The sequence below is a fragment of the Coffea eugenioides genome, chromosome 2 (genome assembly GCF_003713205.1).
Source record: "Coffea eugenioides isolate CCC68of chromosome 2, Ceug_1.0, whole genome shotgun sequence".
Lineage (NCBI taxonomy): Eukaryota > Viridiplantae > Streptophyta > Magnoliopsida > Gentianales > Rubiaceae > Coffea > Coffea eugenioides.
In genome coordinates, this window is record NC_040036.1 from 77,769,715 (window position 1) to 77,795,241 (window position 25,527).

The 25,527-nt window shown below is 35.8% G+C and overlaps 4 protein-coding genes across 6 annotated transcripts; 3 read left to right on the forward strand and 1 right to left on the reverse strand.

Annotated features, from left to right (window-relative positions):
* Window positions 1-176: 176 nt before the first annotated feature.
* On the reverse strand, window positions 177-3,711 carry LOC113762986. Of its 3 annotated transcripts, none has more exons than XM_027306656.1 (6): window positions 3,354-3,711; window positions 2,966-3,043; window positions 2,653-2,864; window positions 1,326-1,741; window positions 1,002-1,186; window positions 177-473 (listed from the first exon to the last, which is right to left on the reverse strand). In XM_027306656.1, exons 1-6 carry the CDS (start codon window positions 3,532-3,534, stop codon window positions 220-222), a joined length of 1,326 nt encoding a protein of 441 aa, XP_027162457.1. In that variant the 5' UTR covers window positions 3,535-3,711; the 3' UTR covers window positions 177-219. The 3 variants fall into 3 exon arrangements, with proteins under 3 accessions (XP_027162457.1, XP_027162456.1, XP_027162458.1); XM_027306655.1 differs by having other exon boundaries at window positions 2,647-2,864; XM_027306657.1 differs by lacking the exon at window positions 2,966-3,043 and having other exon boundaries at window positions 2,647-2,864.
* An 8,689-nt stretch (window positions 3,712-12,400) lies between these two features.
* On the forward strand, window positions 12,401-13,693 carry LOC113760333 (protein ASPARTIC PROTEASE IN GUARD CELL 1-like). Its single transcript, XM_027302886.1, has one exon. The coding sequence runs from the start codon at window positions 12,401-12,403 to the stop codon at window positions 13,691-13,693; it is 1,293 nt and encodes a 430-aa protein (XP_027158687.1).
* A 1,629-nt stretch (window positions 13,694-15,322) lies between these two features.
* Window positions 15,323-19,857, forward strand: LOC113763325 (probable pectinesterase 8). The gene is made up of 5 exons (XM_027307095.1): window positions 15,323-15,726; window positions 16,776-16,947; window positions 17,638-17,844; window positions 19,090-19,349; window positions 19,559-19,857. Exons 1-5 carry the CDS (start codon window positions 15,329-15,331, stop codon window positions 19,710-19,712), a joined length of 1,191 nt encoding a protein of 396 aa, XP_027162896.1. The 5' UTR covers window positions 15,323-15,328; the 3' UTR covers window positions 19,713-19,857.
* Window positions 19,858-20,928: 1,071 nt separating this feature from the next.
* On the forward strand, window positions 20,929-23,474 carry LOC113760845 ((+)-neomenthol dehydrogenase-like). Its single transcript, XM_027303579.1, has 5 exons — window positions 20,929-20,963; window positions 21,152-21,398; window positions 22,255-22,278; window positions 22,459-22,677; window positions 22,774-23,474. The coding sequence occupies exons 1-5, from the start codon at window positions 20,929-20,931 to the stop codon at window positions 23,152-23,154; spliced, it is 906 nt and encodes a 301-aa protein (XP_027159380.1). The 3' UTR covers window positions 23,155-23,474.
* The last annotated feature ends 2,053 nt before the right edge of the window (window positions 23,475-25,527 follow it).

Consider the following 25,527-nt stretch of genomic DNA (forward strand, 5'->3'; position numbering starts at 1 on the left):
TTACCAGTTTACTTGATTTGGCAACGATTGACAGGAAAACTTGAAAACTACAAAAAAAAATGACTACAATTGGCTTGGTTGGTTGACAAGCAAAAGATGGCCTGTTAAATATGGTTATCTCTCGGCCAGCATTCATTGTGAAGGTGAACCATTCATTTCTAAAGATAACCAAAGACACATTGAGAAAAGCTCATAATCGTCCCCTTTGCTTGAAATCTTTCAAGCAACATTGATTTCCCCTCCGAATCGCATTTCGAATCGATCCCAGGAGTGGGAATGCAACTCAAACAATGAATTGAATTCACAAAATGGAAACATGAAGTACTTGAATGATTCCCCCAACCTGTGCGCAACATAACCAAAACTCAGTTGGTCCAAAGGTGTAAATAGGTGCACCTCATTGAACCACAAGCAACTAAATAAGTTATTCAGCATGGTATGCTCCCGTATAATAATTGATGCCTCAGGAACATCTGCAGATCAAAAGACATGCATCAGCATCTTGGCAATGTCAACAAAGAAAAAATCTATCACATTTTGGAAATGGAAAGTTATACAGGCCAAGAAGGCATGGCGACTTGACTGCCATCTCTCATGATATGAGTTTCTTCTAATCAAATCAATCTCACAGAAAGTTGAGACAAGGATTTTTGCAAATCAAAAGCAACTGTAATTTGGTTCTTCTCTATGAGGATAACTAATCACCGGCGACTGTATAGCAATGGTCAAAGATTCTATAAAGCGAATAGCGAACTAACTCAGGTGACAAACTAAGACCTTTCTATTGTATTAAGCAAATACTGGATATTACTCATTCTTGCAGCTGCACAGCAAAAGAAATTGTTGCATGGTCAAGGTCTTAAAAAGCATAATTTTTTTTCCCAACCAAACAATCTCTGTAATGAATGCATTTCGACAACCTCTTGCTGTTTACTCATATGTTAGAACAACATTTAATCACTAATAATAACTGAAACGTTAATGGATGATTTGCAGCTTACCACTGATGACCCTTTTCTTCGTGCTCCATGGTTCTAATCCTTCGCTCTGATATACCTTCATCTGGGCATCAATGCGGGGACGAGAATATTTCTTTCTGCGCTTGCTTGCGTTAGCCTCCTCATAAATGCTATGATGATAGCCATGCTGAGAAATAGCAAAGGAGTGCCCTTCACGCCATAAATATCTACGAATTCCATAAAATATTTTAACAAATTAATAGCCTATTTGGAAGAGAAATATACAAACATATACAGTTATGGTGGCTAGGAACAGCTTAGGGAAGGAAAGAGGACCGTTTTGGGAAGAATGTGAGAACACACTACCTCTCAAGAATAAGTAAGGGATCTGCCACTAGCACCATTTTGCTACTGACCCAGATGCTATACTGAGCTTGGGGGACCAGCCTGTGAATTAAGAGCTTGGAAATCTCTTCGTTCCTTCTAGTTTCATTATAAGGTAAATGCTTCAATGGAATTAAGCGCCATATACCTGCCCATAATCCCCCATGAATATCTTCTTCTACAGTCTCTCTATATTTCATCAAACTGAGAATTTTCTCATCCACCAGCATGACAAAACAGAATAGCTTCCTGGAATGGACGCTAACATTGGTAGGCTGGTGAATTATGCTATACGGATTGAAAATGCCAGATGCGACAACATACTTGCATCCTTTAACATATCGCATATCTGCTACAGTCATTCCTGCATCACTGCTTCGAGTGAATCCACAATGTACCTAAAGGGCCAATGATATATAGTCAAGATAATTATTCAACCTGATTACAATATAGCACCATAAGTTGGTCCATCCAACATGACAAGGATGATAGAAATGTATGCACGCTTGAAATCACAAAATCACTAGTTAGTTGACATTTTATGCACCAGTAGCCTTGCTTTAAAGGTGTTAAATACGCTGAAACAAGCAACAAAATGGTCAAATATCTGGTAATAACTTTTACCTTTTTAATTTATTCCCAAGCTCAAAACGGATAGGAAGATAGACTGTATACAAACAGCAATATGCGAATTTTAGACTAGATTCCAGTGAGAAAATTAGCTGCAACTATGAGCTTTTGGGGAATAATGAAATGAATTTAGATCTATAGAACCAGAACATATGTAGGACTCATCCCAAGCTGTGCGTGAAGCTAATCCTTTTCTAGTTTATACAGTTGAGGATAACTAATTAATCATCTGAACACCAACTCTGATAGTGACATCTTCTGATATTTATTTCGACAGTCCAGTTCATTTGCTTACTTGAGCAATCCATCTTTGTGCCATAAGAGGAAGGAGGATAAATTGCCAATGTCGCTTAGAATGATACTCTTTGCTGCTGTTGTATACATGCTCTACCACTTACAAGATAATTGCACTTTTTCTCCTTCCAAGAAGCCTTAGTATAGTTCTCTTTTATAATTCATAACATCTCTATGAACCCGACCACAACACACAGACACACAGACACAAAACAAATATATATATATATATATATATATATATATATATAGTCACTTGCCAGACAGTTTAACAAAACCACTAACCATCAAGCAAGCAAAAGAAAATCCAAATCTTGTTATTGCTTTAACACAAAGAAATGGTAGAGATCAAGCAGTTAATTTGGAATTGTATCATTACTTTTACCTTCATGGTAGTGTTAAGCTTGAGACTTTCCCCCCTTTCGAACCATCTCTTCTGCCCTCCTCCACCAAATGGAGGGAGAGATTGCCATCCGCTGTTCACATCAGGCTCATCCTCCATAATGTAGGACAAACCTTTGACAAGTTGGTCAGGAGTTCTCCTCACCTTTGAATGGTCTAAACCCTGTGGGTCTTTTGCAAAAGGAATTGGACAGCCTATTAAAAATAGCAAAATCATATTAGCTATGAATAAGTAATACCCACAAATCAAAAAAAGGAGGACAAAAACAAAAGGAAAGACAGCTTAGAATCCTAACGTTTTCGTGGCTTAGGTGCATATCCCTTCGTCATATCTGGGAAATTCGATGTCTTGCTACACCTAGACGACCAAATAACTGCATCACGAGAACCCAAAATAATTGAAGCCACATCTAATATGTCACAATACATATGGGCAAAAGAAGGGCATAATTAATGTTCTCATTCTCGTCAAATTATCACTCCAAACTAAATCTTGTCCCAATTCCCAAGCAACTCGATCATGGCATATTTCCCATCTATCTTTCTTGTAACAAATTGAAGTGACTGGAAGTTGGATAAACAGTCACAAAACGAACATAGAAGTTCAACAGCATGAAAGTATAAAAAGGCAAATAAAAATGGCAAAAGTAAAAAAATCAAACTGTCAGTAGTGTATCCCCATACCAGAGAAGCAAGATAATGGTGATTGACAAGCCCAAGTGTCAGAGTACAAGGCGATGCGAATCATGGACGCCCAAACGATTCCTGCCACAACAAAAGCAAGAAAAAGAACGACTTTTGACATCATTCTCCTGGCCGCAAAATCGCGGCTAAAGTTCTTCCAGCTCCGCGCGTAAAGCACCATATGTTCAAACAAGAAAGAAAGAAAGAAAGACAACGTCTGAATTTCGAGGAATTTGAATGAAAAAACGTTTGAAGGGTTTCAAGTTCTTAATCTCTTGCACTGGCTCGAACTGCATGTAGCCTTCCTATCTTCCATATTATACATAGAGCCCTCTTTAGCTACGGCAAGTAAAAAAGAAAGGAAACAAAAGAAAAAGAAACAGTGACCTATCTTTGATTTGAACCGGGAAAAGGAAGGTAAGGGCAAGGCGGTGGTACGAAATTCCTTACCCTTACAGCCTTACTTAAGGAAGGGTAAATTACAAAATGCCCCCACATGAAGTTGATAGGGTATAATTTGTTAGTATTTTTATTATTAATTTTCCCTTCTATCCCTGACAAATATTGTGTTAATTGCTGATATTTACTCATATTTGGTATTTGGAATCAATTTTAGGAATGAAGCAGAAAACTACCAAAAAGGAGGGACTTTGTGAAAAATATGGAGACTTCTAAGGGCTTCAATCCTTGGGCCCTTGAATTGGTGGGGGACCACAAGCTAGTGAAAGGCATTTGGTCATTTGGGCTTCAAAGAAAGCAACGTAGAGAGACTTGGAACAAGAAGTACTTGGGAGGCTTTGTCCACATGTGTGGGGACCACCTAGATAGCTTTTAGTCATCTTTCTTTTGTTGTTTTAAAAGGGGACAACGTACAGAAGCAAAAGATATCTAGGGCTTTAGTTTTAGTTTTTTAGTTTAGTTCTAGTTTTCTTTCCTTGGACTGGCCTCTGACACACGCCAGGTATTCGACAATATTCCCCAACGGGGAGATTTTCTCATGAGGCGTGGTTAAGCTTTTCTAGTCAAGGGGACAACTGACGATTTGGTTCGACAATTACTGTGAGATCGAATCTGTTTTAATTATTTTCTTCATTTATTGGTATTTATATGTTCCTTGATTTTAATTGCTATGGCCTTGTGTATGATTGATTAGTGCGCAATAATTAATTATTCATATAGGCTATTTTTGCTAAATAGGAGTAATTGAATCCGTAATTGTTCGTTATCTCTACCTCAGTAGCAACTGGCGTAATTGGGTTTATGTCAGGGGAGCATATGATCTAATTTAAACAAACCCTCGTAGCGTGTTTGTTGGTTAGGATTGGGCCTTTCTAATTATTAATGCAATCTAGAAATTAAATCCTACGGTCGTACCTAGGGTTATTTTTGGGTTAGAGAAATAGCTAACGGTCGTACCTTAGCTATCGAGAAATTAAGGAAGGGTTGGTTGTTTATCGCGTGCATGACAACTATAACTAATCTATTGCTAAATGTTGGAATTATTTCTGCATCAATGATCAGTGCCTGAACCATTTCTGAAGTGTACCCTTGGCTAGAGTTTCTCTTAATTATTTCTTTTAATCAATTATTTTCTGCACTTGATTTATTTAGTTAGCATTTAATCCAAGAACCTCCCATACTCTGGACTCTAGAAGAAACGAATTATCCCCAGTCCCTGTGGATTCGACCCTGCTCGCCGCTATATACAAAATCTGATTTTTCTTGAGTAGGTAATTATTATTGCACAGGTTCGGCACCTGTCAGAAGTCAATATTTCAATTTGCCCTCCTCAACAATAATCAATTGATTTGATCTGTATCTATTAAGCTTACCAAAATTTAATACAATCGACTTAAACCATTGGCCTCATTAAGAATATCTCTCTCTCTCTCTCTGGGGGTTTTAAAACCCCCTTTCCTGCCTTAAAAAAAAAAAAGAAAAAATCTTAAGAGTGTCATATTGCATCGCTGGTTTAGATGATTTTCCTCTTTAAATAGTTCTAGAGCTCTTATGCGCTCCTCTAGTAGTGTGTGTCTATATATCCTTATACTATATAAGATTGAATTTTGGTCAAAAAATATGTTGAATTTCAACCGCATAAGTGGAGGCTTTCTAGGAATGTGAAATGTTGTGTATTAGTTTAAAAACTTTATGTACAAGTTAAGGAAGCATGTATTTGGGTATGTTTACTGAAATGACCCCATTTTAATACATTTAAAGTTGTCATTGATGAGCCATCTGGGTATTGATGGAATGTGTAATTAGTGTGCACCGTTTTTGCATTTTGTACAACCCATATATGCTTGTGTGTTGGTGTAATTATCGGAATATCTCTTAACTACCAATAATTCCTTTTTCAGCCACAGATAACCGTTTGAGATGTTGTTTTATCTGAAACATTTTAATGGCAATCGGATTTAGGAAATGAGCCAACAATTTCTTTATCAATGGTAGGAATCCATTTCTCTATCATTTATAATCTGCATTTATGAGTCACAAACGTTGGTCAGTTTATCCCGTTTCAACTTCAGGAGTTAAGTTTTCCTTTTTTGCCTTTATCTACAATGATTTGCCTTATCATTTTGTCTTCCATCCGAGCTCAACTCTGAAATTACCCATTATTTCGTCATTAATTACACCCAATTCAATTGCTGAACCGTTGGTATGTTAATGCCTAAACAGTTGATTATCAGTTTCTCCCAGTTCGCATTCTAGGATTGGGATAATTCTACCTGGCTTCATACTAATCAGCTCAGAATGCTCTTCAGTCCCAGCTACTCCTGGTGGTTCAACGTGAGGTTAGATTTCACCCCCCTCCCCAATTTTTCAGTTCCTCCCTTAATTTTGTTAGTGTGTTCTTAGTACCTACAATTAGCGACTCTTATCGCGTTGCCTAACCCCAATTGGTCTGGGTTGGTTATAATCTTATAGGTTTGGAGCAACAACAAGTAAGAGCTCTCGGTGGGAATTTTGGAATATGGTTAGCTTTCTGTGTTGCTCTGCTTATCTGCATTATCAACGACCTTCAATTTGACACAGTTTTATTGTAATGCTGTCGTTTATCTTTTCATACTAAATTTTATTTCTTCTCATAATGTATTATTGTTTGTTCAACAAAAAAACCTCCTTTCCCACTGGCACCAAACACCCGCGCGATGCACGGGCACTCCCCCCTAGTGTGTGTGTATATATATATATATTTGTCATTTGTGATTTTCCCGCCAGGGCACAAGGGCGTTGATCATTGGTACATCAAATAATTATTTTGTCATATGGGATGTACATGCAGCAACAAAAGGGGGTTTGGTGTATAAACTTTAATAGTCACTTTGAGGCCCCCTAATTTGGGATGTACATTTTACAAAATAAATTTTTTGATGTATAATCTTCTAGTGTCAAATAGTCATTTTGGGTTTCGATTAATTTGAAGTCAAATCGGATCATTTCTATAACAGGATAAAGATTTGAATTCAAAATATTATCTAAGAAGAATCAGAGTGTTTATTACTAGGACCAAAAGGCTTCAGAAAAATCTCAAAAAAGGCTACCAAATGGGCGAATATGCTCCTAAAAAGTTATTGATTTTGTCAAAATCATGTATTATCACATCTAGAGAAAAAAAATAGATCAAATGTGTCCCTAATGAAATTCGACTTGTGAGCAAATGTGCCCCCCTGTGTTCTTTCTTCAACCCGTACTTTTACAAATAACATTTTTTTTTATCAAGTGTTTGTTTATGTTTTTTTTTTTGTACAAAATGTGCTTGTTGTATAACAAATCATGTTTATTTTAGCATGCTAATATCATTAGACTTTCTTTTAACCCCTTCCAAGTTCCAATGCTGCCCTCATTCTTCAAGCTGCGTTGTTGATGCCAGAGCACATTGATCATATAGTAAGCTCAAAACCAACTTTTCCTTGTCTGCAGACATACTTGTTGATATACCCATACCCTATCCTGCCCAATGTTTGTAAACTCGGACCGGCAAGCGAATCGAAGAGGGGGTCGGTTGGCGGTCCGACTGATCCGGCCGGTTCACCGGTTTTCTACTTTTTTTTTTCAACTTTAGTGTTAAGTACTTCACAGGTCTTCATTCTACACTTGAACTTGACGGCTAATGTACAATTTAATATGGTTATTGATAACTTAAGTTTCTAAAATGCATTCACCAACATAACTAAATTTAAGTTGAGATAATAACAAATTTCCTAAAACTTATACATAAAACCTGGAATAATAAACATAATTAAAATATCATAATTCACCACAAGTTTTCATAAATTCATTACAAACATAAATAGATACAATCCAAATGTTCACTAATTATCACAAATAAAAATACAAAAATAAATATGAAATTCTTTTACAATCCTTAAAAAAGTCCATAAAAGAGGCCAACTCATATTCAAGACAAACCATTTGAATAACAAACTTCCATCAGTGGCATGATAAGCAACAACACCACCTTCACAATTTCATCAACTTAACCTGAAAAAGTTAAAATTTTATTATAAAAATATAAATCTAATTGCTCAAACTCAAAAAAAAAAACCAAAAAATTTTGAAAAACAAGGATACAACCAAACACATAAAAAATAAATTGCTACTAAACATCACTAATTAACATATTATATTACAAATCATTTGGCACTTTTTTTTAAGCTTTTGTTTCACAACTTTCACAAATCAACTTTAACATGTCTTTAATTTTGTTGCTTCAGTGAAACCTATAAAATTCAAGATGAATGAGCATTCGGTAGACTAATTACTTCAGCGTAGAAAAAGCAATAAAAACACAATAAACAGCATAGAAAAAACAAAACAATCATTGATACAAAATTTATTAATTTGATACTTCATCCATGTCTAATTTTATTAAATTGATACTTCATCCAAAAAATAGCTTCTCCAAATATGATTGCAAAATACTTAATGATTAATAATTTCATCCTTAATTAATCAAATAAAAATAAAACAAAAATTAGGGGAAACGGATGAAAATTGGGGGAAAAAAAGAAGAAAATGCAAAAAAATCGGCTAAAGATAATAATTAGAAAACAAAAACCTTGAAAAGGGAAAAATTAAACTTACTAAGATGATGGAAAACAGGAAAAACTCTTGAGTATCAAATATTTTGTGAAAGTTGAAATTTCCAACTTGTCTACAATCTGCTAAAGATGATAGCCCGATAATAATGGTGAAGGCTTGAGAAAATCTTGTTGTGGATATTTGGGTTTGAAAGGGTTAAGAAGAAAAAAATGAAAAAAAAATTCAAGAGGAGAACTGGAGGAGCCGTTGGCCTTGAAGCCTAAAGCCGAGAAAGTGATGGATTGAAAGAAAAGTGTGTCTGCTGTTTCTTTCTTAATGTTAGGGTTTCATTTTTTTAATCTATTTTTTAGTCAAGTTAAGTAGAATTCTCAGGATTGAATTTGTCCTATGACTGTGGTCTAGTGGTAAGATTGTCTTATGTGAACATGGAGACCAAGGTTTGAATTTGAGCAGCTTCATTCTTGACATTTTGTTTGAAAATTTAAAAACCTCCGAGTTACGGTTTGTACGATTTTTAACGGTTCATATGGTTCGACCGGTTTCTAGCGATTTTTCATTAACTTCTGGGTTTGATACTAGACCGGACTGGCGGTATGTCTAGTTCGTGTTCCAATCGGTCGAACCGGCAGGTCCGATCTGATTCTGAAAACATTGATCCTGCTCAGAAACTATTCAAAAAATTGACACAACACATGTAATTAAAGATGAGAAATAGTTCAAATTATAGCATATAAGTGGGATAGACTACATATATTATTCTTATCGTTAATTTGGATACCATCCGAATTTAAGGACAAATATTTTGTTCACAAATAATCTCTAGGTTTCTAATTCAAGACCAGAGGGCTGTTATGTATCATTAGGATCAGAACATACGTGTTACAATAAAATAAATGTTTACCCATGAATGCAAGCCGAGAATCAGCATTTGAGCTAACAGTTAGCTGATCTTTTGCTTGTCGATGAAGCTGAAGATAAATATGCAACTCGCATCCCATCACATCCATCATTATTATTGGAAAAGAAAACGTATTACAGTGTCCATATCTCTATTTTTTTGACTCTTGCCGGTTCAAATGATCATCTTCCACTTCTGCAATATTCTAGTCGTTTTTGTAGTTAATTAAGCCTTCCTTTCTGGGGTTTCATCGTATGGCTAAAATGGAAGACGCTAGTACTATAAATATGTTTGACAAATAAGTTAGGATTTAGGACCACTGTATCCAAATTATGTCGATGGATCTCAAGCTATAAACATGCAGCTTGCATCCCATCACATCCATTATTACTATTGGAAATGAAACATATTCCAGTCTGCAGGGCAGTCTCCATATCTTTTTGCCTCTTCCTGCTTCAGACGATCAACTTCCACTCGCCTTTGTAGTTAAAGTTTCCTTTTTGGGGGTTTGTATCTTATGGTTTAATGGAAGAAGCTAACTAAGTGAGGACCATTTATCCATATTTTTACATGCTAAAGTCTATGTCGACGGTACTATATCAAATTTCTTACGTGTTGATCTAGACCCTTAGTCTATTATTTGGCTATGCATATATACGCACTGTACACGTTGGACTAAGCATTTACCACTTCGTTTTTCATGTTTCCTTTTTTAGTATTTGGTAAAAACTATGGAGGGGGAAGAAACTAGAAAGAAAAAAATCACTTATCTACTATTAATTAACTCTCCACTGAAAGAGTGGCAGATGCACAACAATCCAAAATCATAAATATTTTCTCCAAATCTTGTTACAGTTTTCCAATTATGTTGAAAAGTGTCTGTGAGTCAAGCTGCTTCTATGGTAATTATACTCTCTATCTTTTTCGCATGGAAAAACTTTCAACAGGTTTGCACGCATCAAACATGAAAACTATAAATAGTAAGAACATGTACAGATGAGTAAGAAAAGAAACTCGTTTTCTGGTAATTAATTATATGCAGGCAGTCTCTGTATCTTTTTTTCTTTCTCGCACAAAAAAATTAAAGATTTCCTGTCAAAATTGTGCTTATCTGGAAATAATCCTACTCATGCAAAGTACGAAGACTATTCTGGTCCTCAATGCACACTAAAGCTTATCTCGCTCCAATTTCAGTTAAATAATGCCATCGAAATCAAACTGCTAAGAAGCAACTAAGCATGTAAGAAAATTTGGATTAGGTGATAAGGTGGAAGAGATTGTAAGTGGGAAATCTTAGATTCAAAACCTTCCACTCAAAAAAAAAAATCTGAAAGGAAATGATCACAAACATAACATAAACAAATCTGCATAAAAAGCAAAAGAAAAAAAAAATAAGTTTGTTGCTGCCGGAAGTGTTGGACTACAAATAAATTAGGAGGGCTACGAGAATTTCAAGCGTCAAGATCATTGTGCAAACAAACATTTCAAGCGGTGGTGTCATACTTGTACCAGTTAATAATTTGCTATCAGCCATCTCCAAATCAGAATTTTTGAGACTGTTTCTTTCGTCCCTAAACAGTTGATTGTTTTCAATCCATCAAAAGAAATTCGTATTATAAGTAATTCTAGGTACGCACATTTGTACATTGTTATAGAAAGTAGTTTGCATGACCTAGATTAAAAATGTACACAAGACAAGACCAAGTTTACATGCTTCAATCTAAACCATTTTGTCGGAAGATTAACACCAAAACCCCATATATTTTTTTGGGTAAAAAATAAAAAAGCCCCCTGTGATAAACTTAATACACAGAAAAGCCCCCCATGGTTTCAAAATATACAACACGACCCCTCATGCTTTGAACTAAATTGTAAAGGTGACGGAATCCGTTAAACTTAACGGAAATGGTCAAAATGACCAAAATACCCTGATATAATTCAACAAAAAAACAGCTCAAAAAATCATTTATTTTATTTTCTAAGTAGAGAGAATTGAGAGTTAAGGGGTAGAATAGGTATATTTGATAAAAATTAGGTATAAAAAATTTTTTTTAGGTTCCAATATGTCATTTCCGTTGAGTTTAACGGATTCCGTCACCTTTACAATTTAGTTCAAAGCATGAGGGGTCGTGTTGTATATTTTGAAACCATGGGGGGCTTTTCTGTGTATTAGGTTTATCACAGGGGGCTTTTTTGTTTTTAACCCTATTTTTTTTGAGGTTATTAACAATCTTAACTATATGAGTTTTCCAAATAAGAACCGACGAATTTTAAGAAATTCAGGACCATGAATAACATGTTTAATTGACTATTAAAGATGATAAGAGCACATCCCACTATCCTTCAGTGAGAGAACTAACTATTACTGGCTATAGGTGGTACTTTATTTCCTCAAGGTTAGGTGTTTATACTACTATGAGCTCGAGTATCTACATTTAACAGCCATCCTTTGCTTGTCAATCAAGCTAATCACAAGTATTGCAACTTTCACACCATCACATCCATCATTATTGTTGAAGATATATTATGGTGGCCATATCTTCTGATTTTTCGTGTTTCAATTGAACATCCACTTTTGCAATTTATTAGCCATTTTAGTTAAGTCTTCTTTTTCCTTTGGGGTTTGAATGTTAGTGGTAAATGGAAAAAATGTCAGTAGATGTTTGACAAACGACTTTTAAGACCATTGTTTGCATCTTGTAAGTGGTAAAATGTTAAAAAAAAAAAAAAAGATGTTTGAATAATGAATTCGGACCTCCTAATCCAACAAAGTGTATGCCAGACATTGAAGAACTTAAAGGAGCAAATGCTTACATGCTGAAGAGAAGTACTATAAAAAAGGGGATGAGACCAGAAAGTAAAATCACAGAAATCAATTAGAACTCACCTTTTGAAATTAATCAAGAAGACCCGTCCAAAATTTAGTCCTTGTCGAACATCAATATATCACTAGGGTAAATGCATGTTATGAAAGTTACGATTAAACTAATTTCCCAGAATAATTAAGTTAACCGGTGGGTGAAGTTCTTGGACCTATATATATGTACTGTATGGCAGTCTGGTTAAGAAGTAAGAACCGAAAGCTTACGATAGACAAGAAATGGCTTTCTTTGCCTTCTTTCTCATCTTATGCCTTTTGCCCTTTTCACCACCAACCAACTGCATTTCTTCTCCAGAATCCCAACATACACAAACAGTTCGCCTAAACCACCATGACACCATACAAGCCATAGAAGATTTCATGGCTTTTGATGCTGGCCAGTTACTACAAGAATCTATCCAGGTACCGGCCACCACCACCACCACCACCTCCTCCTCGTCATCCCCTTTCCAGGGCAATTATATCCCTGTCTACGACATTGACATCTTTCTCAAATCAGGCTATGAAGATTATCGCTCTCTGATTCTGTTTCGCCTGGCTCGTAATGCCAAAAGGTTTGAATGGTTGTCGACATCATTAACTGATTCTGCGGTGGTTGATATTCCTTACTATTACGAGAGTGCGTCTTATGTGGGGATTATGGACATAGGGAATCCACCACAGAGAGCTCACCTACTCGTAGACACTGGCTCTAGATTCGTATGGTGGGATTGCCAGCCATGCAATAATTGCCCTACTTTCAGCTATAATCCTTCCCGCTCATCATCATATCGTCAAGTGGATTGTCGAATGGAGGATGAGTGTCCAGGCAATGAAGGCCTTTTCTGGGGTTGTGATATGGATGGTAACAACAAGTGTGAGTTTAAAGTTGTGTATCGTGATTCCACAGAAGCTGAAGGTTTTCTTGCCTACGAGAAAGTAACAACTACCCATGGTGAAGAGGGTGGCGACGTAGTCCTTGTGGAAAATCTTCGGTTTGGGTGTGCAGAAAAGTCTCCAGCAAGTATGATAGGTAAGAAGTTCACTGGAATTCTGGGTTTTGGACCCAACACTTACTCCTTCATCTATCAAATGAATGCTACTAGTTTTAGCTTCTGTCCTAAAAGTCATACTGCTTCTGTAGCCACGAGTTTATACTTCAATTCCCTGCCTATACCTGATGACTTCACCTTCAGAACCCCTCTTCTCCAAAATATTCAACCAATATATTACGCTGTGAACCTTACTGGTGTGTATGTGAGATGGGAATTTCTGGAGATTAAGTCTCTTACTAACTCAGATGGCCGGGTTGGAGCAGTGGTAGATTCGGGAACAAGTATATCTATGTTTCCTCTCCAATTCTATAACCAATTCCGTGATACTTTTACTGGGCATAGCCAATGGTTAAGTCGTTTGCCGGGGGAGCAATTTTTTGATACCTGTTACAACATCTCCTCACCCGAATGGTACTTGGAAGTTCCGGAGATCATATTCCAGTTTTCTGGGGTTACAGGTCATGAAGTTCTTAGCTAGGTTGGATGCCAACCAAATAATGATGCCCATTGGTGCCGACGGGAAATACTGCTTGGCCTTCAGTCCAACTATATTCCGCCAGTTCACACTAATTGGGACTTGGCAACTGCAGGGGACTCGTGTCTCTTTTGATTTAGCCAATCAAATGCTGCAATTTGATCCTGAGAACTGTAAAAATACCCCAAGCTGATGTAAAAGGCTTTCTGTCTGTCCTGGCATCTAATATATTGAGCTAATGGGGTTATAAATAACTATCTAAATTAACAGGAGTTCTTCCATTATCATTCTGCTACAACTGCTAAAAAGAGTGCACTGATCCTTCAAGTACGCTTAATTTTGACCCAATATTTGTCAGCTCAACAGAACTAAGCTAGTCATGAACTCGTGCCATCCATAACTAGTCGTATTTTTGAACCAGACTTTTGAACCATTTTTCACTATTTTTTTTAAAAATATTTCAATGTCATCCTAATTATGTAATATTAAAATAATTTAAAAATATTATATCATTGACCCAGTTCAACCATGAACAGAAAGCTTATTGATTCAAGTTTTATCCCGAGTTTGAAAACTGCGGATTGTAGATTGGGTGTAGTTGTGCATTGTCTCCATAAAAGAAAAAAAAAAGGATCTATTTCTAGGAAGCTGGTAATGTTGCTCAAAACTCAAAAGCATCTCTTCCTTCTTTCTCTCACAGGGAAGGAAAAAAAAAAAGCTCTTGCTTCTCATTGCGACATACATATCCAGCCAAAGCAACTTTCTCAACAATTTACGCTTCAGGTAAAGTGAACTAAGCTTCAGGTGTAAGTATTTTTTGGCCTAATTTCGTCTTGGTAATAGCACGTTAGCTTAATTTCAGTGTTGCCAACAATATAGTATTTAAAAAATTGAATAAGCTTATATATAATCTGGTTATGAACTAAGAAGTGATTTATGTGATATATTCAATTAAGTACATGATCATAATTATGTGATATGATACAAGAAAAAATAATGGTGAGTGATGTATGATAATGTAATAAATATACCATATGTTTACAAGTGCAGCACTAGATTGGATCCGTCATCAAATGACTTTCAAACGACATGCTTTCTCCAAGAACATTTTAAGTACAGAGAAAATTGTAAACATGTTCAAGCATGTAATTAATAGAAAAATTTTCACAAATTATAAGTATTTGCTGTCATTTATTTGCCGCAGTCGAAGTTGAAGTTGATTAACTCAAGTTCAAGGATGATGAAAAATCCCAAACTCAAATAAAAACACAAAGTTATCCTAGCAAACTTGTTAACCAAACAGGGAGACTATTTCTTATTCGAGGACATGAAAGTAATACTAGTCTAAACTTAATACTCCTATATGATATGGCAAGACTAAGCCTACAGATGATGGGTTTCAAACTCCATCCACCAGCTTATAATTGCAGGCATGAAGATGGCATTAGTGTAAAGTTTGGTGAATGTGGCACATGAATTTCAGCAAGAAAGGGGACCAGATCGACCAGCAGGGTGATTTGCAAGACATGCCACCAACCCTTAAGTTACAAGTCCGATCTGAATCCAATATTCATGTTAAATATATGGCTCTTTCAAATTTGTGTTTTAACATTGTCTAGACAGAATATTGAATGAACAATGAATCCTAAGGGCATATCCTTAATCATTTTCATCGGCCTCATTGCTATTTTATCATCCAATCAATTCAGGAATGTACCTTTCTTGATCCTTGAGTATGTTAACGATCTTATTACCCTTGAAATGCTCTCGTCATCTACCGTTATTCCGATTGATCTGATGCTTGGTTATAATAGAGGTCATCATCATCATCATCACGATGACAAGAAAAGGAAAATAGTGTCAATCTGTGATGATTTTCCACCTGATTTTCCCCCTCCAGATACCAACACAACATCCACAATATGTGTTGATCATAATGGTTGCTGCAACTTCACCACCGTACAAGCTGCTGTCGATGCTGTTGAAGTTCTCAGCTCGAAAAGGACTATAATATGGATAAATAATGGCATTTACTTGTAAGTGGCTTTTCAAAACGTCCCCCCATCAGGCTTTAGTTTGGTTCTTTTCGTCTTTAATTTGCGTTGTTAGCATGGTTATTATGTGCATTTGGGGGTCTTCTGTTGCACTTCTCCCTATCACATCATATTACATAACTTCTTGAATTAACAAGTGTTTTAAAATATATTGATCAAGAGAGGTTGTTTTAAAACTTAAATTCTTATAGTTGTAGGAATGAAGATATATACTTTTAGTCGAATGAATGTTGAAGGTCCTACTAGTTTCAATATTTGCCTTCAAAACAGCTTCACTTATTTGTTTCAATATTTGTATACATTTGCTATTATTGCACACGTTAGCCCCAAGGCCAAAGGACAAGGGACACAAAATAGATAATTATCCACAAAGAGGTAATTAGCGTAGCTTTTTAATCGTTGTGTTGGTGAATAAGTAAACAATATTCAATTAGACGATTATCTAATTGAGCTCAAATAAGTGATAAACCTATAAGCAAACCCTGGTTTGGCTCCAATAAAAGAAAGGATAAAATACTAGTAACCCCTTTGTAGTTTCACCTATTATTCTATGAGCCCCTAACATTTTAAACCATCCACATAAACCCGGCCCCTTGGTTTTATATACAGCAGAAATTTGATGGAAAGCTACTTTTCTAATGTTGTTAGTTGAAATGTCAATATTACTCTTACTTAATTTTACTTACTACTTTGAATAAATTCATCGGGAAATTAATTATGTGGGCATATGTAAAATCATACAGGAGTTAAGTGGCTATTTATGTAAAATTATAAGGGGCTATGTAGATATTATAGTTTCACATTTTTGGAGCTCATTTGTGTCAATTGCCATCATCAAATGTACTTTTCGTCCATTTTTCCAATTTACATAAGATCATAGAAGGTGTTACGTAGGTATCTTGAAACATTATAGGGTCATGTGGGAATATGCAAAAGTAAAATTGGGTTATTAGTAAATTACCCTAAAGAAAATCAAAACTATTTTTTCCTGGAACTCAAATACTGATCGCACGATCCATTCTCAAGTCCAGCGAGAAAGTTATCATTCCGAAAACAAAACCAAACATCTCCTTTCAAGGACAAGGCTTTACGTCCACGGCAATTGTGTGGAATGATACAGCCAATTCTTCGCATGGCACATTTTACAGCGGCTCCGTTCAAGTTTTTGCTGCCAACTTCATAGCCAAGAATATAAGTTTCATGGTCAGTAATTTCCTCAATCACTATATATAATTTCATTGCATAGTTCCCACTCCTCTAATTTATATAATGTAACACTTATTTACCTAATGCCCTCTTATACAAAAAAGTTAATATATACTTCTGCATAAATAAAAGGGCAAATTACACTTTACCTTCCTGTGGTTTAGTAATTTTTTTTACATAACTCTCATATGGCTTCAAAAACTATACATAATTCTCTCATAATTTGAATTAAACTGTCAAAGTGACGGAAATAATCATTCGTAATGGAGTCACTTAAAATGTCAAAAATACCCTTATGTAAAGCTGAAAATTATTTATTAACCAAGAAGGGTTATGTGTATATTTTAAAAACCATAAGGAGGTTATATGGTAATGCATTAAATCATAAGGGGGTTATATAGTAAAATATAAAAATCATCAGTGTGTCATGTATTTATAAGGGTAATTGCGACATTTGTAAAAGTTCTGTAACGAATAACTATTTTCGTCACTTTAATCTAAACCATGAGAGAGTTATGGACAACTTTTGACATCATAGGAAGGTTATTAAAAAATACAAAACTACATGGGATAAAGTGTAATTTTCCCTAAATAAAATGTAAGTACAGTGACAATTACTACGAGTATTTAAAGTACCTAGTTTAGGCAAGGTTCCTAATCCTAATAGCATTATCACACGAGATATAGAACGTGGCCCCTATACCTGGTCCGGGAGCAGTGGGAGCACAAGCAGTAGCGATGAGAATAGCGGGAGACCAAGCGGCCTTCTGGGGTTGTGGGTTCTTTGGAGCGCAGGACACCCTGCATGATGACCGAGGCCGCCACTATTTTAAAGAATGTTACATACAAGGCTCCATTGATTTCGTCTTTGGCAATGGGAAATCATTTTATGAGGTAATAATTGTGACCACCATCTCGAATTGATTGTTTATATCATTCATGCATGATGGTAGATGCATATTGCAATGTGCAAGGACTACTACAAATTACTAACTTAATTGTCTCTTTTTTTTTGTGGTCAACTTCTGTAAAATGGCTTGAACAAATTGTATTAAAAGGTAAATTATGGGGGTGAATCTGGTTTAGAACTTGTACATAAATAAACCTTGTGACCAGGGGTGGATTTACTCAATGTTCAGTGTGGGCACGTGCTACCGCTAAACCAAAAGCAAATTGCATTTCTAGGCATTGAGATTTTGAAAAATTTTTATTTTTTCCTTACTAAATTTTGAGTTTTGCACCAATGATCAATGAAAAAAGTATATTTAAATATTGGCTTGTCAAAAAAAATCTTGTTCTTACCTTGATATTGGTAGAAATTCAACTTAAGGATGTGCACACGAGGGGTTGGGTAACAATTTTTAATAAAAGAATTAAATAATTGGACATAATTGATCGCTTTAACGACGATTGCATATACAAATTAAATCAATACTCTAAAACACTTAGTTTACTTTACTAGTGAGTTTTTTTTTTATATACAAGGAAAAATTTAAAGGTAATGAGTTACAACAAAACAAAAAAAAGGGGTTATAATAAAACATTAGTAACAAAAAAAAGGGGTTATAATAAAACATTAGTGGGTAGTGGGTTCCTTATTTCCTCGTCTCATCTTGCAGTTATATAGGTCATTACTTGATATTCACTTACTTTGTATGTATTGTTATTACTCAATACTAATTATATATAGAACTAAAAGAACTTTATTTTTAATTGTGTCCTCACTGAAAATTTTTTCTAGCTTATGACTACCAAGTGTGCAAATTAAAGTTTGTGATTTGCCATGTTAAATGTCAATAGCATACCATGCTCGGGAAAAATTCTTTTTCCAAGATAAACTAAGTCACCATAAATTCAGTCTGAAACCTTTTTCACCTATGTTAAACGTTCTTGACATTACATCAAACTAATATTTATTTGTAAATTTAGAAAATCTAGTACCACTTTTTATATTTTGTGTACGTAAAGCATTTTAACAGGAACATTCTATGGCTCAGGCATTTTCTTTGTCTACAAAACTGGATATCATAATGAGACAGACAGAGCAAGCAAAACGTTTAATACATCTGCAATCAAGAGATCTAGTAATCGTTTACAAAAGTTCACCTTCCTAGCTAACTGCTGAGCATAATCCACCAGAATTGCCGGTTAACCTCAATAGCGAACCCAGTGGCAGTAGGAGCAAGGGCGATAACCGGAGCAGTGACGGCGCATGGGCGAGCTTCCAAGGACGAAAACAGTGGCTATGCTTTCGTGAATTGCAGCATTGGAGGAACAGGAAGAATCTGGCTGGGACGAGCGTGGAGGCCCTTCTCCACTGTTGTGTTTGCTTACACTTCTATGTCTGACATCATTGCTTCTGAGGGATGGAATGACTTCAATGATCCTTCCAGAGACCAGTACGTAAGGGGCTAGCTGCTGCTGCCATTACCCTTTTTTTTTTTTCGGTGCAGGGAAGGGGTGAGATTTAAGAAACGAGGAAGGAGGAGGAGAGGGATTTGATCATTACCATTATTCATTTTGCGACCTTCTTTTAAGTAATTTTTGCTGTTGAATCGATCTATGATTAACCAAGAAATTAATATGCCGTATGTACACATGCATGCAGGACTGTTTTCTATGGGGAGTACAATTGTTCTGGCAATGGAGCTAATACAACACTAAGGGTGCCTTATGCCCAAAAGCTCGATGACACACAAGCTACACCTTTTCTGAATATTTCTTTCATGGATGGTGATCAGTGGCTGCAACCATACAGTTAATTTGAACAAGGTGTTAATTAAGTTGTGGGAAGAATTTGGAATGGCTGAATTCAGAATTGGGTGTTTTCAATTTTCAATGATTTAAATTATAATGATTGAAGGATGAATAAATTTATTTGGAATTAATTTCTGAAATGATTTATTGTAGCGTTTGAAACATGAATAAATTTCTTGAAAGGATTCAAGAAGATTTAACAAGTAATTTATCAATTTATGTGACTAGATGACTCTTTTTTTTTTTTTTAATAATCATTATCTGTATTAAAACACTTGTAACATGCTATAAGGGTCCAAGTACTTAAATCTAAAACCTGTTCCCTTCAAAAAACTTGTGCCGAAGCTTTGTCTCCAACAGAATGAGGCATCCAACAATTTAGTAACTTGAATATTTTGCAACAGGTGTAAATCTAGAGGTCTATATACAATTGCATACTCAATTTTTTGAAAGCTCAAATATATGTTGGTAGAGAAGTACAATGATTAGATGGTGGCGACTAGGATGCATCAGCTAGTTGTCAAGGTCATCGCAAAAATTATTATATCTCTAATTATTTATTACAGTAGCATTTTTTTTATAACTTTGTACTTTTCAAGTTTTTTAATGATCACATGCGATAGAATAAATTATCTCTTGACATACCTCAAGAAAATTTAAGATGCTTTTTGTTGTTTTCTGCATGTATTTTATGGTTGAAACTTGAACGACGAAATGATCAGTACTCCGGTGATTTATAAGTTTCATGGTGTTAACATTTTTTTTCTTTTCTAATTGAGAAATTATAATGATGTTTCACTTGCTCTCTCGATTATAATTCATAGAGTGCACCAGTTGCCTGCTTTAAGAGGCTGTTCTTAACCAGGCTAGGCAAAAAAATCTGCAAACCCAAAAATCCACGAGACCCAATTTGATGAAAACTGAAAATCAAGATATCTTGCTCTCCATTTACCTGTTGATGCAGGTCGAAGGATGGGTTTTACTCAGTAAGAACTTCGATACGAGTAACGATTTTGGTGACCAGCAAGTACTCACTCTGTCTCTGTATCTCATAAACAGAATTGTTTATAGTTAACTTTTTCCCTTCACAAATTTCCAAACGCAGAAAAGATTCCAAACATAGTCTGAGTGGAGTCGTGGGAATGAGTAATCAAATGTCATCGACTTCAAACACCTGTCCCAGACGCACGCACCACCCAAGACTCTCAGTCCTTGTACAGGATGGCAGAATCAGCCCTTTTTCTTTCAGCAAAGAGGTACCACCTTATGTTTCCTGGTTACCAGTATCTTTCAGCCAAGTTTGCATATCTTTCCTGGTTTCCAGTATCTCCTTTTTCAAGAATTTATATATCTTTCAGAAAAGTTCATATTTTGTCTGTTTGCATGTTTTTATGAATGCTACTGGAAGTTTTTGACCAATCTGGTTTTGTTGGTTTTCTATCAGGGTTGCAGTTGTTACAGGAGCGAACAAGGGGATAGGATTAGAGATATGTAGGCAATTAGCTTCCAAAGGGGTGATGGTGGTTTTAACCGCTAGAGACCCGAAAAAGGGTATTGAAGCTGTTCAAAGTCTCCAGGCCACGGCATCTTGTGATAATGTCATTTTTCATCAGCTTGATGTGGCGGACCCTTCAAGTATAGCTTCCCTGGCAGACTTTATCAAGACCCGATTTGGAAAACTTGACATATTGGTATATTTTGCAGTATTTTCTCTCTTTTCTGAGCTTCCAAGCACCTTATATTAGATCTGTTGGTTCAAAACTGGGATTTTTTTTTAAAACTAAACTTGCGCATTTTTCTGACTTAGTTACTTATGGTAAATTGGTTATACTCCAGATATACCTTCATGCTTGTGTAATAGTGCATTTGATTGAAGAGTTAAGCTAAGCATGCTTGTTTTATCTCTTTCTTTAATTTTTTTTCATGTTTTACTTGAATCTGTTTATGTGATATCATTCCCCTGTTCTCATGTGACAAAATAAATATGACACAGCACTCAATTGCTCCATTTTAAAGCTCAACCCGATGGATGGAGTATCTTTGAAAGTTATTGTATTTCAGATTATGGTCAGGAGTTCAGCAGATACAATACTAGAATTTTGATTTATACACATGGGCTTAAGCCAACTCCAGGGGAAAGGAGATGAAACTACCAAAGGAAGTTGGTCAATGGGCTGAATGATCGTCAGATGTAGAATGAGGGCTAAAATAAAAGAAGTGAAAGGACTTCAGGGAATATTCAGGCATTGTTCTCACACATTTTCATTATATCTTGTACCAAAAATGTCCGCAGTAGCACAGATGCTTCAAAATTTTCAAGCATTCTGGGAAATTCTGTCTTTCGCTTATGCACAATCAATCATCTAAAATTGTTTTTGAAAAATCTAAACCAACATTTGCATGTTACTTGTCTAAGGTTTTGATCGACCATGATCTAACCTAATCAGAGGGGATTAATAGAGCTTTCCGTATTATCATTTGTGCTGCATGTATGGATGTTTCATGTTTCTCAGAGCATAACCAAAGTGAAAAAGAAAAATTGTGCAGGTAAACAATGCAGCTGTTCTTGGTGTTAAAGTGGATAGCAATGCTCTTGATTCTTTGGCTGATCACGTGGTGAGCCGACCTTTGAATAGTTATTTCTCTGCTACAAAGTTTAGACGCTAGTGTATTCCTCTCTAGTCTTATGCTAATATCAAATGCCATGCAATGTCTTTGGAAGCCTGAACTTGTTGGCTATTTTTCAAAGAGCAATTAAGTAACTACAACTTTGTTGCCGACCCGTATATGCAGCCAGGAGGATACATTAATTGGAATGAGGTTTCGACTCAAGCTCATGATTTGGCGGAAGAATGCTTAAAAACAAACTACTACGGACCAAAAAGCACAACTGAAGCATTTGCCCCCCTTCTCAAATTGTCTGATTCAGGAAGAGTTGTTAACGTTTCCTCCTCATCTGGGAAGCTAAAGGTAATCAACCTAACTTGTAAAAGCAAACATTTTGCTCCAGTCCAAGATTAATGTAACTGTGTTCTCTTTCTTTTTTTTGGTTTTGTTGGTGTGCAGTTCATAGCGAATAATTGGGCTCAAACAACACTAAGCGATGCAGATTGCCTTACTGAAGACAGGATTGATGAAGTACTGAATGAGTTTCTGAAAGATTTCAAAGAGGGTTTTCTGAATGCCAAAGGCTGGCCTTCTTTTCTGTCTGCTTATACATTATCAAAAGCTGCCTTAAATGCCTACACGAGGATTGTGGCTAAGAAGTATCCTGAGTGGATGATCAACTGTGTCTGCCCAGGCTATGTTAAAACTGATATGAATTACCATAGAGGCGTCTTATCCTCAGAAGAAGGTGCAGAAAGTCCCGTATGGCTGGCCCTGTTGCCCCCCGGGGAAAAGCCATCGGGATTGTTCTTCTCCCAGAAAATTGTCTCACCTTTCTAGCGACTCAAAGACTGTTTACGTAATAATTATGGCTTTAGCAGACTTCTCTTGACTTTGCCTGTAGGAAGGATACGGGACCAATTTGTAAACCTTTCTGTCTGATTTATGATGAGACATGGCCACTAATTACTGATAAAGACAAGTATCTTCCGCAGATAAAATGCGTGGTGCAGAAATGGGCAGTTTAAGCCAAAGATTTTTACTGGACAAGAATCTTCAGGATATGCAAGAATAACAATCCAATTTCCTCTGGGGTGGGCTCTGAGTTTGCTTCAGCACATTTCCGGACTGATATTTATATGTCACTCTCAGTTTGCATTATTGGCTGGAGTTTTGGGAGCTTCTGGACCAAACAAAGTGTCCAGTGTACAGATCAAAACTTTGTGGAGTACAAACAACAAAAAGTTGAGGTGGATATTTAGACGGGTCCGAGACAGGGAAGAAAAAATCATTAGATGGATCAATTTTTTTTTTGTTGTTCATTATTGCTTTATTTATTTATTTATTTTTATCATCGTTGCTTTATCTATATACTACTCTATCTTAATCTACATAGGAGGAGGCTCAACTGAATCTACGGGGATCGATGAAAACTGAACTACCATCGAATCATACGAATGCACTGAATTTTTTAAAAAAAATCACTTATTGTAATAATTGATGAGAGACAAGATTTGAAATCTTGACCTTTCATCCCAGTCTTGACGGTGGCCGCCAGCGTTTGATGGTTTTGGATGGACCATTGAAAAGTTGGATTCTGGATACCATCGTTCACTGGTATTGACCTTCCACCAGTAGAGTCCGTGCGAAATTTGGAGTTTGGCGCTGTAAAAATGATTTTACAAACGTATCCTCGGGAAAGTGCTAACTAGCGCCATGACGCCATCGCCATTAGTCTGTGCGAAATTTGGAATTTGGCGCTGTAAAAATGATTTTACAAACGTATACAGTGCTGACGCGAGCCATGACGCTTCTTGCAATAAACCAACTAGTCCTAATAGTTAGCTATCAAGAAATCAAATTCCAGAGGTTTAAACCAACGGGAGATTTAAAATTCTATTTGAGTGTGGGTCAAGAAATCAAATTTCTTGACTTGCATTCTAAAAATTCAGGATTTTTTAGAAAAATTTCGTCAGTGAGTACGTAGGCACTTATCTAAACTGGTAATGGTTCAATCGCTTTCGAATTTTCCCTTTGAACCCTTTGGATCACCCCCTCCCCCTAATATAGAATAGAAATAAGTATAGAATAAAATCTATCATGTTCGACAAAAAAAACAAAACAAAACTTGTAATAAGTATGTTATTTTTTTAAACCAGAAGTTTGCATTGTATCGATACAGATGACCATCACGGATCAAGATATGTGTCGAGAGGCAAATTATGAAAATATGAAGGTAATTATATATTATCGATCAAACGCAATTCTTACATCAACAACTATACTTAACAACTGAGCTAATATGTGTCAAACTTATAATTAATACTACCAGACTTTGCTTTGTGTTACCCTATGATGTCCTCATGCTGTGTGGGAAAGACTATTGTAATTTCGTCATGTTAATGTGATTGTTGTATTTGCTATATTATTTGTTACAATTACATTATAATAGTAAATAGATTGTATCGTTGTTGATACGAACCCACCAAGATGGATTGAACTCGTATCCCACACAATCTCGGATCTAGACGAAGAATTTAGTTGAACTTGCAGAATAACCCTTGACCATTCTAAACCATAAGATTATGAACCAAGATGAATCTTAGCCCACAACCTAATAATTTAGTAAATTAGAGTTTAAAGGTAGAAAACGTCACAGCCAAGTGCATTTTTTGGTTGATAAGTCGATGAACACTTGAGAATCTCTCAAGTATTCAAATTGGATTTCTTAGACAAGAGAGTTGGAGTATTGTTGGAAAAATTCCTTTATTACCTCGTAAGAAATAGCATTTATGGCTTAAGACTTATTTATAGCCTTTATAAGATTCAAAAATCCTAATTAAACTAGAACTCACGTAACTAGTTTCTAAAAATCCTAAATCGGCTCCAACTATGGTCAACATGACCTTAGCCGTTTTATTCCATTAAATTAACGACTTAATTAACTCCTAACTAACTCTAATTAATCAACTGATCATGGCTGGAAATAAAATAAACAAACGACATAAAGAATTTAAAACACAAAATACATTCGGATCACATGTCAAGACATGAACCCGATTGCACTTCAACCACCATCACTAGACTCAATGACTTGAATAAAGAGTAGTATAAAGTGTTGTATCTTTAAGTTCAAGCCCTTGAATCACTCTTTTAAGCTTTTTAGTTCAACTTGAACTTCAGTTGTAGTTGAATAGCATTGAGTCCTTGTAT

What these genes read in the sequence shown, in the direction of transcription:
- LOC113760333 (XM_027302886.1), top strand. Translation starts at nt 12,401, where the DNA reads ATGGCTTTCTTTGCCTTCTTTCTCATCTTATGCCTTTTGCCCTTTTCA.
- LOC113760845 (XM_027303579.1), top strand. Translation starts at nt 20,929, where the DNA reads ATGGCAGAATCAGCCCTTTTTCTTTCAGCAAAGAG. An exon ending in TTGGAAAACTTGACATATTG is followed by an intron (nt 21,399 to 22,254) that starts GTATATTTTGCA and finishes AAAATTGTGCAG; the next exon opens with GTAAACAATGCAGCTGTTCT. An exon ending in ACAATGCAGCTGTTCTTGGT is followed by an intron (nt 22,279 to 22,458) that starts GTTAAAGTGGAT and finishes TTTTTCAAAGAG; the next exon opens with CAATTAAGTAACTACAACTT.
- LOC113762986 (XM_027306655.1), bottom strand. Translation starts at nt 3,534, where the DNA reads ATGGTGCTTTACGCGCGGAGCTGGAAGAACTTTAGCCGCGATTTTGCG. An exon ending in ACACTACCATGAAGGTAAAA is followed by an intron (nt 1,742 to 2,646) that starts GTAATGATACAA and finishes TTGGCCCTTTAG; the next exon opens with GTACATTGTGGATTCACTCG. An exon ending in GAAGAAAAGGGTCATCAGTG is followed by an intron (nt 474 to 1,001) that starts GTAAGCTGCAAA and finishes TTTGATCTGCAG; the next exon opens with ATGTTCCTGAGGCATCAATT.
- LOC113763325 (XM_027307095.1), top strand. Translation starts at nt 15,329, where the DNA reads ATGAATCCTAAGGGCATATCCTTAATCATTTTCATCGGCCTCATTGCT. An exon ending in ATAAATAATGGCATTTACTT is followed by an intron (nt 15,727 to 16,775) that starts GTAAGTGGCTTT and finishes TCTCAAGTCCAG; the next exon opens with CGAGAAAGTTATCATTCCGA. An exon ending in CCAAGAATATAAGTTTCATG is followed by an intron (nt 16,948 to 17,637) that starts GTCAGTAATTTC and finishes CACGAGATATAG; the next exon opens with AACGTGGCCCCTATACCTGG.